We start from the raw sequence: 16,652 nt of genomic DNA, 5'->3' as shown, positions 1-16,652 counted from the left end.
ATTGGATAAGCTTACACACAGTGTGTCTGTGGGCAAAACACGCTGACATTTCCATTTTTTTTCATGCTGCCCGGGCCGCAAAACGTCCCACACTGATGACATCCATGTGTCATCAGTGTCACACGTACTGACGCCTGGAAATCAGCGGTAAAGTTAGCGCTGTTCCCAAGCTCCGGGTGCTGGAGGCAAGTCTCATCATTGTCCTCTGCCGGCTCTGTGATCAGCGCCAGCAGGGGACAATGTTGAGAGTTACATTCTGCCCCTGCTGTGTCCACAGGTACACACGGACATCTCCAGTACTGGTTTTTCCAGTACCAGAAATATCAGGACGTGTGAAAGAGCCCTCATAGTGTTTTAGTGCCAGAGTGTCTGCATACATAAGTCACAAGGAAGATATAAGATCAAATAAGAAATTGCACATTAGAACCACATATAGCAAAAACAGTAGAAATTTTTATTAATTACAACATTACAAAAAATAGTGCGTTAGAAAAGGTGGAAGCCACAAGATGGCGCCACAATCCCACATTACATCTATTAGAGGAGACAATTCAAATTCAATATAGAAGTCATATGTTGAATATAATCAAATTACTGGTCCCTGATAATGATATGTAATTGATTACAATGGATTGTGTCCAAGATATACAAGGTAAATAGCCTAAATATCAATGAGAACAGATAAACTGAAGAGACAAAAGCAAAGAAACATATGCAATCAAATTCATTACCTCCTGTGGAATGTGGTACAGAGCCCCAACGCGCGTTTCGGTGTACTGCCTTCTTCTGGGGGTGGCATCACACAAACAGGAGCATGTTCTTATACCCATAAGGGACCAATTAACACAGAAAATACACATAAGGATTTAATTAACAACTACCATAACTGTGCTTGAATGTGGGTGGGGTCGGAAAGATCTTGATATTTAAATCAATACAATTTAACCCAATTAGTTGGAGTGGCCCCAGTAAAATATATATCTTGCTGACATCATCATCAGACAATCCAAAGCGAAGTTACACCTACAAAGGCATGCCCACAAATCCTTTGGTGCCTGAGAAACTCACCATAACTAGTTATCCATCACAATCAATGAGGAACCATAGAACCATATAATGCAGAGATGTATCACACCCTCTAGTGAATCCCCCAATGGTGTCCACTCAGGAGAGGGCCGGAACGCCCATCTAAGTCAGCGCATGTCACACCGGCGAACAAGGGAGAACATATCCCAGGGAGGGCGGTCCGGTCATTGGACCCGAGTCACCACCTTCTAATGTGGGATTGAGACACCATCTTGTGGTTTCCCTCTTTTTTAATAGTTTTTGATGCACTATTTTTTGTAATGTAATTAATCAAAATTTCTACTGTTTTTGCTATATGTGGTTCTCATGTACAACTCTAACAGCCATGTGTGTGTGGAGTGAAGCTCTCACCATGGCTCTTAACCTGTTAAATGCTGCAGTCTGTCTATAACATCGGCATTTAAAGCGCGTGTCTCGGGGGAGGGGGGAGTGCTGTTTTAACTGCCCATTGCCATGACGTGATAGCCAGGGGTCTGCTGAAGACCCCTGTGTCTGTCATTACTGTACTCCTGTGAAAGCCAAGAATTCATAAGAGATGGTGTTTTTTTCTTTACTGTAATATTGCTGTGCTGAGCACAAGCGATCACTTTCAAGTCCCTTAAGGGGACAAAAAAATACCATAAAAAGAAAATAAAATAAAAAAATATGAAAAAAAGTAAAGCTTAAATCACCCTTAAATAATCAAAATATAAAATTAACTAACCCAATCAGTAAACGGTAACGAGAAAAAAAGCAAAATGCCAGAATTGCAATTTCTAATTTCATAATTGCAGCAACAATGCAAAAAAATGCAATAAGAGGCAATCAAAATATTATCATTACCCCAAAATGATTTGAATAAAAATGTCAACTCAGGGTGAAAGACCTCACAAATCCATCACCTTAAAATTGAAAATGTTATAGCAAGTGATGAGCGAACACGCTCGCCACTACTTGGTACTCGCCTGAGCATCATGGTGGTCAACAAGCTCGGTGAGTATATCCGGGTTGCTCGGGCGGGAACTCGGGTCCCCTCCCTGCATGTTTGGCACTCTTTAGAGAGCCAATGAACATGCAGGAATTGCCTGCCATGCACTGTAATGCCATAGCCATGTTGGTTGTGGGCATTACAGTGATTGGCTGGCCGCACAGCGTCATCAGGTCTATATAAGACATGGCGCCGCCATGCTCGTCACAGGCACTCCGGATCAGACAGTGTAGGGAGAGCTGCTGCTGCTGTGTCAGGGAGAGATTTAATCGTGTATTAGGTAGTGTAGGGAGAAAAAACGTACATTACACATATCCATCTTAACAAACAGTCCTTTTGAGGACTAACTAATCCATCTGCGGAGATATCAGGCTGGCAGTGTATATAGGCAGGCAGGGTATATAACAGACTGCAGTGCACATAGGACAAGAGGCTTCATTCCAGTTCTGCCTTCTGCTGCTGTTATATTTCTAGAAATAGGCCCAGGTCTCAGTGGCCAGGAATAATTTTTTTTTGCATCTTAATCCTCATAATTTGCTTAAAAAGCAACCCAGAGAACACCATTTTTCTGCGCCATTTGCTTGTTGGCACTGCAGAATATAGCCAGGTCCTTTCCATATTACAGTGCTAAAAATCCAGCTATCTAAAACTGTTTTCTCTGTCACACAGATCACTTATACGTTTTCAGAAAATACTGCCATTTCTGGCCTGCATTAAATTTTTCTTTCAGTGTGTCAGCAAAGTTTTTGACACTAGTTTGCTGTTCAAAACAGTTACCTACAGGCCAGGTATTTAAAACTGTGTTTTCTCCGTCATACGGATCACATATACATTGTCAGAAAATACTGCCATTTTTGGCCTCCATTAAAAATTTCCTTTAGTGTGTCAGTGAAACAATTCACAGCAGTTTGCTGTTCAAACTACTTACCTACAGGCCAGGTATTTAAAACTGTGTTTTCTCCGTCAAACGGCTCACATATAAGTTCGCTCCAAACTCAGTCATTTGTAGTGAGCGTGGAAGATACTGTCCTCCATTTAAAATGGGCAAGGCACGTGGCAAGGGACAGGGAACTGGACGTGATGGTAATGGTGCATGCAGAGGCCGAGGACAAGGCCGTGGGCAAGCCGAAATTGTGCCACAACAAACACGCACATCTTCTCGCCTGACCTTCCTGTCCCAATTTCTAGAGGACCGCAGCACACCTCTATTGAACCTAGAGTAGTGTCAAAAGGTTGTTGGTTGGATAGCGGATAAATCTTCCAGTCACTTAGCAGCCACCACCACCACCACCCTGTTTTCCACACGGTCAAGTCTCAGTAGCCGTGAGTCTGGACCGCATATTCATCACCCTGATTCTTCTTCCTCCCACCATGCCGAGTACCCATAGACAACTGATCCCACACTTGGACACTCTGAAGAGCTGTTCACTTTTCCATTTATAGATTCAGGCCTGTCGCCCGGTCCACTTGAAGTGGGGCAAGAGGAGATCGCGTTTAGCGATGCTCAAATATTTGAGCAGCCACGGTCACACGAAGGCGACGGTGGGAAAGTGTCACAAGAGGTGGACGATGATGAGACACAATTGCCGGAAAGTCAGGAGGAGGTCCAGGGTGCGGAAGTGGAAGACGAGGTGGTGGACAATATAGTAACTGACCCAACCTGGCAGGAGGACATGCAGAGCGAGGACAGCAGCACACAGGGGGAGGGAGGCAGAGCACCCCAACTGGCAGGAAAAAGCAGTGTGGTGGCCGCAGACTGAAGGCAGGCAACCGTTCCCCGTAACACCAACACGAAGGAAGTTGCCAGTACAACTGTTAGGGCTTCCCAAGTCTGGTTGTTTTTTAAAGACTCTGCCGATAACCCCAAAAAGGCCATTTGCACCACCTGCCAGGCCATCATGAACAGGGGTGGCAAAACGACCAGCCTGACCACCACCAGCATGATCAGGCACATGGCAGCAAAGCACCCGACTTTGTGTGCCGAACCCCAGGGTCCAGGAACAGTGTCTGCGGGTGGCACCATTGCTTCTTCCGCTGTTGTGGATGCAAGCCAATCCCCTATCCATGGTGCATGCGAAGATGCCTCCAGCCCTGCACCTGTCGCTGCACACTCTCAAGTAGCAGCATCAGGAAGCACATCCATGTCCTTGTCCCAGCGCAGTGTTCAGTTGTCCATACCCCAGTCCTTGGAACGCAAGCGCAGATATGCAGCCAACGCCCCATAGGCCAAACTACTAAGTTCTCACATTTCATGACTGCTTGCGCTCGAAATGTTGCCTTTTAGGCTCATGGAGATGGAAGCATTCCGCAACCTGATGGCGGTGGCCGTCCCTCGGTACTCGGTCCCCAGTCGCCACTATTTCTCCCGGGTGTGCTGTCCCCGCATTACACAAGCACGTGTCCCAAAACATTAGCCGTGCTCTCAACAACGCAGTTACCGGTACAGTCCACCTAACCACGGACACGTGGACAAGTGCTTGTGGGCAGGGATGGTACATCTCGCTAACGGCACATTGGGTTAACATAGTGGAAGCCGGGACCCAGTCGGACCTTGGGACGGAACACGTCCTCCCAACACCAAGGATTGCGGGCCCTAGGTCAATCAGGGTTGCCCCCACGGTCTACAGCTCCTGCACCTCATCCTCCTCAGACTCCACACATAAGACCTCAGGAGTGGACATGGATGTCAGACATATGTACCATCCTCTAAAACTTTGAGGACTCCACCAAGATGGTGAGTGGCGATGACGCCATAATTAGCATCACCATCCCGCTTCTCTGTCATCTGAAACGCTGTCTGCTCACAATCAAAGAGGATGCATTTCAGGCGGAGCATGATGAGATGGAGCAAGGAACCATACAGGGTGATTACACACAGCCAAGCCTCATCTCATCCCAATGTGGACTGGGTGACAATGAGGAAGAGGAGGAGGAAGGACAGGAGCTAGTTTCATGCACTATAGACGGTACTACCTGCACAACTGTCATACCGTCTGTTCAGCGTGGATGGCCTGAGGACAGGGAGGATGAGGAAGAGAGCATAGTCAGTCTTGCTCTTGGTGAGGACATGGAAGTCTTGCCTCTTTGCAGTCTGGCACACATGGCTGAGTTTGTTATGCTGCCTTTCCCATGACCCTCGCGTTCTCAAAATTTTGGGTGACAGTCATTACTGGTTGGTGACACTTCTACAGTCATGGCCAAAAGTATTGAGAATGAGACAAATAGTAATTTTTCCAAAGTTTACTGCTTCATTTTTTGTAATGGCAATTTGCATATACTCCTGAATGTCAAAGAGTGATCAGCTTAACAGCAATTGCTGTACTTGCAAAGTCAATATTTGCCCAGAAAATGAACTTTAACCCCCAAAACACATTTCAACATCATTGCATTCCTGCCTTAAAAGGAGCAGCTAACATCATTTTAGTGATTGATCCATTAACACAGGTGTGGGTGTTGATGAGGACAGGGCTGGCGATCAATCAGTCATGATTAAGTAAGAATGACATCACTGGACACTTTAAAAGGAGGCTGGTTCTTGGTATCATTGTTTCTCTTCAGTTAACCATGGTTATCTCTAAAGAAACACGTGCAGCCATCATTGCACTGCACAAAAATGGCCTAACAGGGAAGAGTATCGCAGCTACAAAGATTGCACCTCAGTCAACAATCTATCGCATCATCAAGAACTTCAAGGAGAGAGCTTCCATTGTTGTCAAAAAGGCTCCAGGGTGCCCAAGAAAGACCAGCAAGCGCCAGGACCGTATCTTAAAACTGTTTCAGCTGCGGGATCGGACTACCAGCAGTGCCGAGCTTGCTCAGGAATGGCAGCAGGCTGGTGTGAGTGCTTCTGCACGCACTGTGAGGTGGAGACTCTTTGAGCAAGGGCTGGTTTCAAGGAGGGCAGCAAAGAAGCCACTTCTCTCCAGAAAAAACATCAGGGACCGACTGATATTCTGCAAAAGGTACAGGGAGTGGACTGCTGAGGACTGGGGCAAAGTCATTTTCTCTGATGAATCCCCTTTTCGATTGTTTGGGACATCTGGAAAACAGCTTATTCGGAGAAGAAGAGGTGAGCGCTACCACCAGTCTTGTCTCATGCCAACTGTAAAGCATCCTGAAACCATTCATGTGTGGGGTTGCTTCTCAGCCAAGGGAATCGGCTCACTCACAGTCTTGCCTAAAAACACAGCCATGAATAAAGACTGGTACCAGAATGTCCTCCAAGAGCAACTTCTCCCAACCGTCAAAGAGCAGTTTGGCGCCCAACAATGCCTTTTCCAGCATGATGGAGCACCTTGCCAAAAAGCAAAGGTGATAACTAAATGGCTCACGGAACAAAACATAGAGATTTTGGGTCCATGGCCTGGAAACTCCCCAGATCTTAATGCCATTGAGAACTTGTGGTCAATCATCAAGAGACGGGTGGACAAACAAAAACCAACAAATTCTGGCAAAATGCAAGCATTGATTATGCAAGAATGGACTGCTATCAGTTAGGATTTGGTCCAAAAGTTGATTGAGAGCATGCCAGGGAGAATTACAGAGGTCTTGAAGAAGAAGGGGCAACACTGCAAATATTGACTTGCTGCATTAACTCATTCTAACTGTCAATATAACTTATTGGTACTCATAATATGATTGCAATTATATTTCTGTATGTGATATAACCATCAGACAAACACTAATAAAAACCAGAGGCCAGCAGATCATGTGAAAATATAATTTTGGTGTCATTCTCAAAACTTTTGGCCATGACTGTAGACCCACGCTACAAGGAGAACTTTATATCTCTTATTCCTGAGGCAGTCAGGTATACAAAAATGAGGCTGTACCAGAAGCCCCTTGTTGCGGAACTATTAAAAAAATTCCCATCTGAAAACGCTGGTGGCAGAGGGCACACTTCGTTGAACAACCAAGGAGTACAGGCGAGAGAGACACAACTTCAATTCAGCAGAGGCAGGGGAACACTGTCAAAGTTCTGGGAGAGTTTTCTCAGACCCTTCCATCGGACAGGCCCTGAGGCGCGGGGTACTCTCACAAGGAGTGCAAAGTTTGGGAGGATGCTGAGGGAGTACCTTGCCGACCGTACCAACATCCTCCGTGATTCCGCTGTGCCTTATAATTATTGGGTATCCCAGCTGGATACGTGGAATGAACTGGCTCTCTATGCCTTGGAGTTCCTGGCCTGCCCTGCCGCCAGCGTTTTATCAGAGCAGGTTTTTAGTGCCGCTGGTGGAATTATAACTGATAAGCGCATCCGCCTGTCAACTGAAAATGCTGACAGGCTGACTCTTATAAAAATGAACAAGGGCTGGATTGGGCCAGACTTCTCAACACCACCGAATGATAGCAGCTTAACATAAACTCCAATCCAGTGTCTTTTCTTGAGAGGTGTATTCCCATTCACCTTTTCACACCCACACATGGGTATACGCTTCCTGATTTTGGCTATTTGCTCTTGTCCTCCTCCTTCTCCTCATCCTCCACCACCATATCACCAGGGTGACCGTGGTCCGTGATGCAACACCCACCTAATTTTTTTAAAGGGTGTTTATGATGCCCGTAAAAAAAAATTTTGATACAGTATGTTCATGTGTACCCCCCAGGGGTAAATGTTTGTCAGCCCATACACTTAGTGTATGGGCATTACAAGTATAGGAGGCCCCTCTCCTTTCTAATGGGAACATTTTTTTATGAGGCCCTCCTCCACGTCTCTTCCAAGGGGCATTGAAGTGCCTCCAAATTTTTGGCAGCCCTTGCATTCACTGCATAGGCCAACACTATGGGAGACTCTCTCCTTTCTAATGGGAATTTGTCATTACTGTGGCCCAAATTTTTGGCAGCCCTTGCAGTTACTGGATACGCAATAACAGTATAGGAGACCCACTTGTTAATAATGGGAACAACAAAGCATAGCCGGCTGATGGCTTTCTAGCAAAAGCTAGGGCCGACTGCTGGCCTTTTAAGAATAGTAAGGGCCGTCTGATGTCCCTATAAAAATAGGCTTTATGACTTTGAGTCCCTCCATCATAAATAAAACAGGAAGTGTCTGATGATGTGTCACACACCACATTGCCAGCTAAGGTTGTAAAATGTTAAAATTACATTTCCCGGTGAATGCATTTGTCTTAAAAAAAAAACTTAAAAAACCAAAACAATAGGATCTTTCTTTAGTATAAAAAACAGTGTCACCAATTTAACAACAATGTAATCACATTGTTCAGCTCATGCACCTCCTCCTCCATCTCCGAAATGACCACATCAGTCACAAGCTGACAGCATTGCAGCACTGCCTTGGCCAAGCGGCAACAGGCTGTGTTGAAGATAACATGCTTAGTGCTTAATTGACAAACTGCCCTGAGCTGCAGAGTTGTTGAAAGCTGTAACACAGCAGCCTGATCTATGGCTCTCACCACTGAACATACAGCCAGGCATGGTCGTGTGTGACAATGGGCGGAACCTGGTGACGGAGAAATGACAGCAGGGGTAGATAGGGTTTCCCTCTATGCCAGTCCTTTCACCGAGCTAAAGAATATGGCTGTGGTGAAATACAACTCCCACTGAGAAGCTGTTTCAGATTGAAAAACATTGTGCCCACCAGAGGATTTGATTCTGAGGGCTAACCTTTCGCATCCGCTCAAGAGCCCCATAGCAGCTGCAAAGTTAGCGCTATCATGAACTCTCCTGAGGTAGAAACCAAGGCACACCAGAGGATTCTCTGGTGGGACAGTCCAACCCTGCTGAGAAGCAGTCCTAGCTAAGAAAAGTGCGTGGAAAGGTTCCCGGACACAATCTGGCTGCTTTTTTACTGAGGTGGAAACCCACGCAAACATGGGGAGAACATACAAAGTCCTTGCAGATGTTTTCCTTGCTGGAATTTGAACCCAGGATCCCAGCGCTGCAAGTCTAGAGTGCTAACCACTGATCCAATGTGCTGCCGTTCACCCTCTAATATCTAGCAGGGTGGATAAACTTGCACCTGCTGCCACTCTATCTTCAGCTCCTTTGTGAGAAAATCTATTTGGGCAGCCACTCAGTTTACCAAATAAAATTCCCGAGAAGGAAATTGGGGATGGCTTCGCTACTGGTCCTGGGGGCAGTGCTAATACCATGGCGTCGTACCATAGTTTGCTGGAAATATTCCAGGCTGGTAAGAGGAAAGCAAATTCCAACAGAAAAGTACCAGCAGTAATGTTCAGGGACCCTTGCTTGTAGAAGACGGAGACAACACCGGGAGAAATAGTGACGGCTGGGGACCGAGTATGGACACGAGGCATGAGGCATGTGGTTGTGAAAAGCTTCCGCCTCCACGAGCCTAAAAGGACACATTTCAAGTGCAAGCAGCTTTACAGAACTTCCTGGGAGAAATGACATGCAGTCTAAATAGGGTTTCCCTCTATGCCAGTCCTTTCACCGAGCTAAATACAACTGTCAGCAAAAAAAGTTGTGGACTGGGTCCGTACCGTCCCTGGCCACATTCACCTGTCCACATGTTTGTGGTTAGGCGCTCCTTCCCAGTAAGTGCACTGGGGAGGGCACGGGTAATATTGTGGGACCCGTGCTTGTGGAAGGCGGAGGCGATACCGGGAAATATAGTGGCAGCTGGGGACTGAGTATGGACACCCGGCCGCCGCCGGCATGAGGTTATGAAAAGCTTCCGCCTCCACGAGCTTAATAGGCCACATTTCAAGTGCAAGCAGCTGTCAAAAATTTGGCAGTATAGTATTGCAGCCTGTATGTGGGTGGGTGGCTGCCTGCATACTTGCGCTTGCATTCCAAGGAATGGGGTAGGGACAACTGAACGCCTCAGTGGGACAAGGACGTGGACGGTGATTGTTGCAAGTCTGCAACGACAGGTGCATGGCGGGAGGCATCTTCGCATGCGCCAAGGATCACTTATGATGGGCACACTTTAGGCAGTGACCTGGAAGTCAGAGATGCTTCCAGAGGTCTTCCCCATGCTGTTCCCATGTCTTTTCAGCACTGTATGCATGTGTCTGATGATGTGTCACACACCACATGGCCAGATAAGGTTGTAAAATGTTAAAATTACATTTCCTGGTGAATGCATTTGTCTTGGTTGAAAGCAATGCAAAAGTGCAAAAACGCATCAAAAACGCAACGTGTGAACATACCCCAAGGTGTGGAGGAGTATTTTTGGTTTTGATTATTTATTTTGCCTTCTATACAAGTCATTACCCTGGAAAGGATGTTCTTAACATATTTCCCAGGAAAATCCATTTTGGTTTCGTTTTTGTATGTTTTATTGTGAGTCCGTAAAAGTGGCGTAATACTCTGACAACGTTGTTGACAGCAGTGATCTGGGAGTCAGAGACGCTTCCAGGGGTCTTCCCCATGCTGTCCCCATGTCATTTGAACACTGTTCCCATCGATTTGGGCAATTTTTAGGACCTCTGCAGACCGCCGGGGGGAGCCGCCTGAAAAATGCTCAAGTTTCCCATAGACTTACATTGGGCTTGTTGCTCGAGTCGAGCACCCGAGTATTCCAATTTGCTCGACCCGAGCAACGAGTACCCGAGCATTTTAGTGCTCGCTCACCACTAATAGAAACATGTCAGTCACATATATATATATACTCTAGCCTAGGAGGGGGCCAATATTCATGGCACCCTTCCTGGGCTATTAATATCAGCCCCCAGCTGTCTGCCTAGCCTTTGCTAGCTATTAAAATAGGGGGGACCCCATGTCATTTTTTTTGGGGGGTCCCCCATTTTAATAGCTAGTAAAGCCTAGGTATTCAGCTGGGGGCTGATATTAGTAGCCTGGGAAGCTCCATGGGTATTACCCCCTTCCCAGGCATCAAACATCTGCCCCAGCCATCTACTTAACCTCCTCTAGAGACTAAAATTATGGGGAACCCCACGCCAATTTTTTTTAAAATAAATCCTTTATTTTAACACTAAATGACAAGTACAGTAACCAACACTGTCACTGTACTTATTATATATGTGACTGACATGTTTCTATCTATCTAATCTATGTGTGATGCTCTATTCTTTCTGTTCTAAATTGTCGGGTACCTGTGTATGTCGCTGATGAATTGCCGGCCGGCTTTTTTAAAGAGACGGGTGCATGAAAATCGGAGGGCACTAGTGTGTTCCAAGTGCCCTGCTATGTTTTTCATGCACCCTCCTATATACCCTGCCTGCCTGTCTGCCTATATATTCTGCCTGCCTGACGTTTAATTGAGCACTGTTCCCATCGATTTGGGCAATTTTTGACCTTCTGCAGACCCCCGGGGGGAACCCCCAGAAAAATGCTCGAGTTTCCCATAGACTTACATTGGGCTCATTGCTCGGGTCGAGCACCCGAGTATTCCAGTGTGCTCGACCCGAGCATTTTAGTGTTCGCTCATCACTAGTTATAGCTCTTGGAAAATGGTGGCAAAAGGGATTTTTTTCATAACTTAAATAAAAGAAGAAATATGTATGTTTGGTATTGTCGTAATCATACTTTTACCATATAATTAATGCTGTAAATTAAAAAAGTAGAAAAGAATTGCGCTTTTTCTGATATTTTGCCGCACTTGGATTTTTTTCCCACTGTCCAGTACATGATAAAATGGATGATGTCGTTCAAAAGTACAACTCATCCTGCAAAAAACAAACCCCCCATTCAGCTATGTTGACAGAAAAATAAAAAAAGTTATGGCTCTTGGAAGAAGGGGAGGAAAAAAACAAAAGCGCAAAAAAGGAAAATTGCCTTATTATCGTCTTCTCTCAGCTGGAATAGCAAAATCAAAATCATTTTTTCAGTCTATATCAAGATAGTTAAAGGGGTTGTCCAATATTGTCTGAAGCACAAAATAAAAAAACCTACATACTTACCTCCCAGACCAGCGCTGCTTTTCTGATCTCAGATTGGTTGCAGAGACATATGTGGAGATTGAAGGAGCATCACTTGTCCATGAGTTAAGTGTGGATTTTTTTTTATTATATACTTCAGAATAGAACTATTAAGAAGGGGTTTTCCAGTGGTGTACAACCCTTTAATTTTTTCTGAAGACTGGAAACTCTCTGGTGACACTTCCAAAAATAATTCTTTGTATACATGTTTTCCAGACTGTATGATTGGTAAAGGCCAAGACTATCGTGGCAAAAAATCTGTAACTGTGAAAGGATATACCTGTCAAGCATGGAATTCACAGACACCACATACACATTCAAGCTTTACTCCAGAAACCCACCCAAACTCTGGCTTGGATAATAATGTAAGATTTTTTGGCGAATGTGTAAATTACCTAAAACTGTATGAATGTATGGTATATTTCCTAAGTTTCTTATATTTTTTAATCTATTTAAACGATCATTCCATTGATTTTTATTTTAATTTGTTTCTATGCATTCTATATCTGTACCTCATTCCCATATATATACATATACAGTACAGACCAAAAGTTTGGACACACATTCACATTTAAAGATTTTTCTGCATTTTCAAGACTATGAAAATTATACATTCACACTGAAGGCATCAAAACTATGAATTAACACATGTGGAATTATATACTTAACAAAAAAGTGTGAAACAACTGAAAATATGTCTTATATTCTAGGTTCTTCAAAGTAGCCACCTTTTGCTACTTGCCATGGCCAAGAGTGTGGATTTGATTCACACCCACCGACAATTCTTCCAAAGCACCTTCTCTGCCTTTTCTTCGCTTTTCCACATTCAATTTCAGTTGAAGCTAAATGGATACATTTTATTCATATAAAATAAACTTGATAATATATGAGATAATGTGTAGGAAAATATGTCTTATATTCTAGGTTCTTCAAAGTAGCCACCTTTGCTTTGATGACTGCTTTGCACACTCTTGGCATTCTCTTGAAGAGCTTCAAGAGGTAGTCACCGGAAATGGTTTTCACTTCACAGGTGTGCTCTGTCAGGTTTAATAAGTGGGATTTCTTGCCTTATAAATGGGGTTGGGACCATCAGTTGTGTTGTGCAGAAGTCTGGTGGATACACAGCTGATAGTCCTACTGAATAGACTGTTAGAATTTGTATTATGGCAAGAAAAAAGCAGCTAAGTAAAGAAAAACAAGTGGCCATCATTACTTTAAGAAATGAAGGTCAGTCAGTCCGAAAAATTGGGCAAACTTTGAAAGTGTCCCCAAGTGCAGTTGCAGCTCAGATTAGAGATCAGGTCAATGCCACACAGAGTTCTAGCAGCAGACACATCTCTACAACTGATAAGAGGAGACTTTGTTCAGCGGGCCTTTATGGTAAAATAGCTGCTAGGAAACCACTGCTAAAGACATGCAACAAGCAGAAGAGACTTGTTTGGGCTAAAGAACACAAGGAATGGACATTAGACCAGTGGAAATCTGTGCTTTAGTCTGATGAGTCCAAATTTGAGATCTTTGATTCCAACCACCGTGTCTTTGTGCGACACAGAAAAGGTGAACGGATGGACTCTACATGCCAGGTTCCCACCGTGAAGCAAGGAGGAGGTGTGATGGTGTGGGGGTGCTTTGCTGGTGACACTGTTGGGGATTTATTCAAAATTGAAGGCATACTGAACCAGCATGGCTACCACAGCATCTTGCAGCGGCATGCTATTCCATCCGGTTTGCGTTTAGTTATACCATCAATTATTTTTCAACAGGACAATGACCCCAAACACACCTCCAGGCTGTGTAAGGGCTATTTGACTAAGAAGGAGAGTGATGGGGTGCTACGCCAGATGACCTGGCCTCCACAGTCACCAGACCTGAACCCAATCGAGATGGATTGGGGTGAGCTGGACCGCAGAGTGAAGGCAAAAGGGCCAACAAGTGCTAAGCATCTCTGGGAACTCCTTCAAGATTGTTGGAAGACCATGACCAGTGACTACCTCTTCAAGCTCATCAAGAGAATGCCAAGAGTGTGCAAAGCAGTCATCAAAGCAAAAGGTGGCTACTTTGAAGAACCTAGAATATAAGACATATTTTCAGTTGTTTCACACTTTTTTGTTAAGTATATAATTCCACATGTGTTAATTCATAGTTTTGATGCCTTCAGTGTGAATGTACAATTTTCAAAGTCATGAAAATACAGAAAAAATCTTTAAATGAGAAGGTGTGTCCAAACTTTTGGTCTGTACTATATATATATATTGTAAGATGGCTGCTGGACATGTCCTTGAGGGGAGATATGTATCGATGAGGTTGGTACCTTCAGTGATGTAAAACTGGGAAAGCATGCTCCAGCATACATAGTGCTGAGAGGGTTAATTGGGCATATCAGGGCCGGTTTTTACGAGCAGTCATAAGAGACAGGTGGGATTGGCTGCTCACATATCCCCACCCCAGGGCGTGAGTACAAAATGAAGACCGAGTGTCTCATTCAGTGTCTGTGGATGGAGCCGTGGAGACCTCCAGAGTGTTTGTGCTAAAGGACACTGACCGTGAGCGGGCGAACCCGCCATATTGTGTGGACTGTTTATTTTCTGTTTTGTTACACTGTGCCGAACAAGGCTGTCTTTTGTTTACTTCTAAAAGTGTGGTTTATGCAGGCATAATAAACCTGCCTTGGACGTTTTTAAAGAACCAGTATCCTGTGTCTACCTCTAACGCGGTTGAGTGAGTACCAAACCCTACAATATATTTATATATATACTGTATATTTGGGGTTGACCCTTATTTTTCAAGGCCTTTGCAATTCACCTTGGCATGCTGGATATTGGCTTCTGAGCCAAATTCTGACTGATGATAACCCATTCTTGACTTACACTGTATCAGTACTTGAAGTTTCTAACAATTTCTGTATTTTTGTTTGTCCACTTTCTTTATGAGGATTAACCAAAGGTTCACAAAGTGATTGAGATCTGGGAATTTCTGGCCACAGGCCCAAAATTTCAATGCTTTGTTTAGCAAGCCACTTAGATATGACTTTTTCCTTGTGACACGATGCTCCTCCATGCTGGAAAAAGTATTGTTCATCACCAAATTGCTCTTATATCACTGGAAAAAGTTGCTCTTGGAGTATGTTTAGTTACTAATCTTTATTCATAGCAGTGTTCAAAATTGTGAGTGAGCCCACTTCCTTGTATGGAAAGAAACTCCACACACGAATGGTCTCAGAATACATTACTTTTGGCATGACAAAGAACTCATGGTAGCACTCATCTATCTTCTCTGGACAATCATTCTTACAGATATCCTAGAAAGTCTGAAGGAGGCTTCACCAGAGAAAATAACTTTTTCCCATTCCTCTGCAGTCCAATCCCTATACTTCCTGCAGAAGGTCAGTCTGTCCTTGATGTTTTTCTTGGAAAGAAGTTGCTTCTTTGCTGCCCTTATAGACACTAGCCCAGCCTTTCAAAGCTTTTGCTTTTTTGTGCATGTAGATGCACTGACAGCTGCCTGCTGCCATTCCTGAGCAAGCTCTGCCCTGGTGTTGAACTGATCCAGTAGCTAAATTCCTTTCAGGAAACTATCCTGTCACTTTCTGGAATTTATTTGGTGCCCTGAAGCTTTCTTCATTGCAATTGAACTTTTCTCTTTAAAGTTCTTAATGAACAAATAAATGGTTGATTTATGGGCAATCTTGCAAGCAGCAATGTTCTTGTCTGTAAAGTGCTTTTAAAAAAGGAATGATGACTTCACATGTTATTTTGGAATTAACTATAGTTAACAGAAGAAGACAATGATTTCCAAATCCAGCCTCTTTTAAAGCAACCAGTCTGCTCTAATTATTCAATCTACATGACAGAGTGATATCAGATGACTTGTCCTCATTAACAATTTCTCCTGAGCAAACAAGAAGAACACTGAAATGAAGCAAGCAGGTCATTTTGTGGCAGTGCTTAAAATCAGTGGAAATGGGGTTTTGTGATTAAGTTAAATTGCATGGCAAAGAATGACTTTTTAAATTTTTGAAATTCATCTAATTACTCTTCAAAGCAATTTAGTTAATGCAAATTGCCATGATAAAAACTGAAGCCGCACACTTTGCGAAAATCAAAATGTGTGTACATCTCAAAACTACTGGGGATAACTGTAGGTCATGTTATATTATGGTGACCCCCTGGGAATCACAAGGTTTTATGGTCACCATCCCAATAACCAGAACTAAAATTGCACGAACTCCTCCATTAAAGTTCCCCACATGGTTGGACAGATACTCCAATCACTGTTACTGATGATGATTAGGTAGCTGTAGAAGATCACATTTTAGTCTCCCTGGCTATATATATTGTTAGGGATTGGCTTATTGGGAGGCGCTGGTACACACACAAAGATCCAGTTCGTTGGTTCAAAACAAACATATGGTTTATTAAATGTCCATAAACCATCCAGTTTTACAAAACAGAACAGCCTCTTCTGGGTACAAAAGATATAAGAGAATCAAAGCGGAAAATAAACAGTCCACATATAGCATGGGCTCATCCATTTAAACGTCAGACCTTCCTTCATCCTCTAGCAGTATCTGAGCCACACAAGCAAGATCTTTTCACCTTGCACACACTGTGTCCTAATGATACAGCTGGACTTCCTTATATCTGCCGTACCATGCCCTGGGGTGGGGATATATGAGCAGCCAGTCCCAACCATCTCTCTGACTGCTTGTAACCCCGACCCTTGACACACCCTAT

The 16,652-nt window shown here is 44.1% G+C and overlaps 1 protein-coding gene across 1 annotated transcript in view; it reads left to right on the top strand.

Moving 5' to 3' along the window:
- Positions 1-16,652, top strand: part of PLG (plasminogen) — a 200,331-nt gene that overhangs the window by 142,823 nt on the left and 40,856 nt on the right. The window contains exon 12 of the mRNA XM_073671410.1: positions 12,136-12,284. Within this exon, the coding sequence (XP_073527511.1) occupies positions 12,136-12,284 (149 nt within the window). The remainder of the gene's footprint in view (positions 1-12,135; positions 12,285-16,652) is intronic.

This window comes from Phyllobates terribilis, unplaced genomic scaffold (genome assembly GCF_046119375.1).
Source record: "Phyllobates terribilis strain yellow unplaced genomic scaffold, ASM4611937v1 Scaffold_3__8_contigs__length_932513732, whole genome shotgun sequence".
In the NCBI taxonomy this organism is placed as follows: Eukaryota; Metazoa; Chordata; class Amphibia; order Anura; family Dendrobatidae; genus Phyllobates; species Phyllobates terribilis.
The sequence above is the reverse complement of the archived record's forward strand: the minus strand, read 5'-3'. Positions and strand labels throughout refer to the sequence as shown.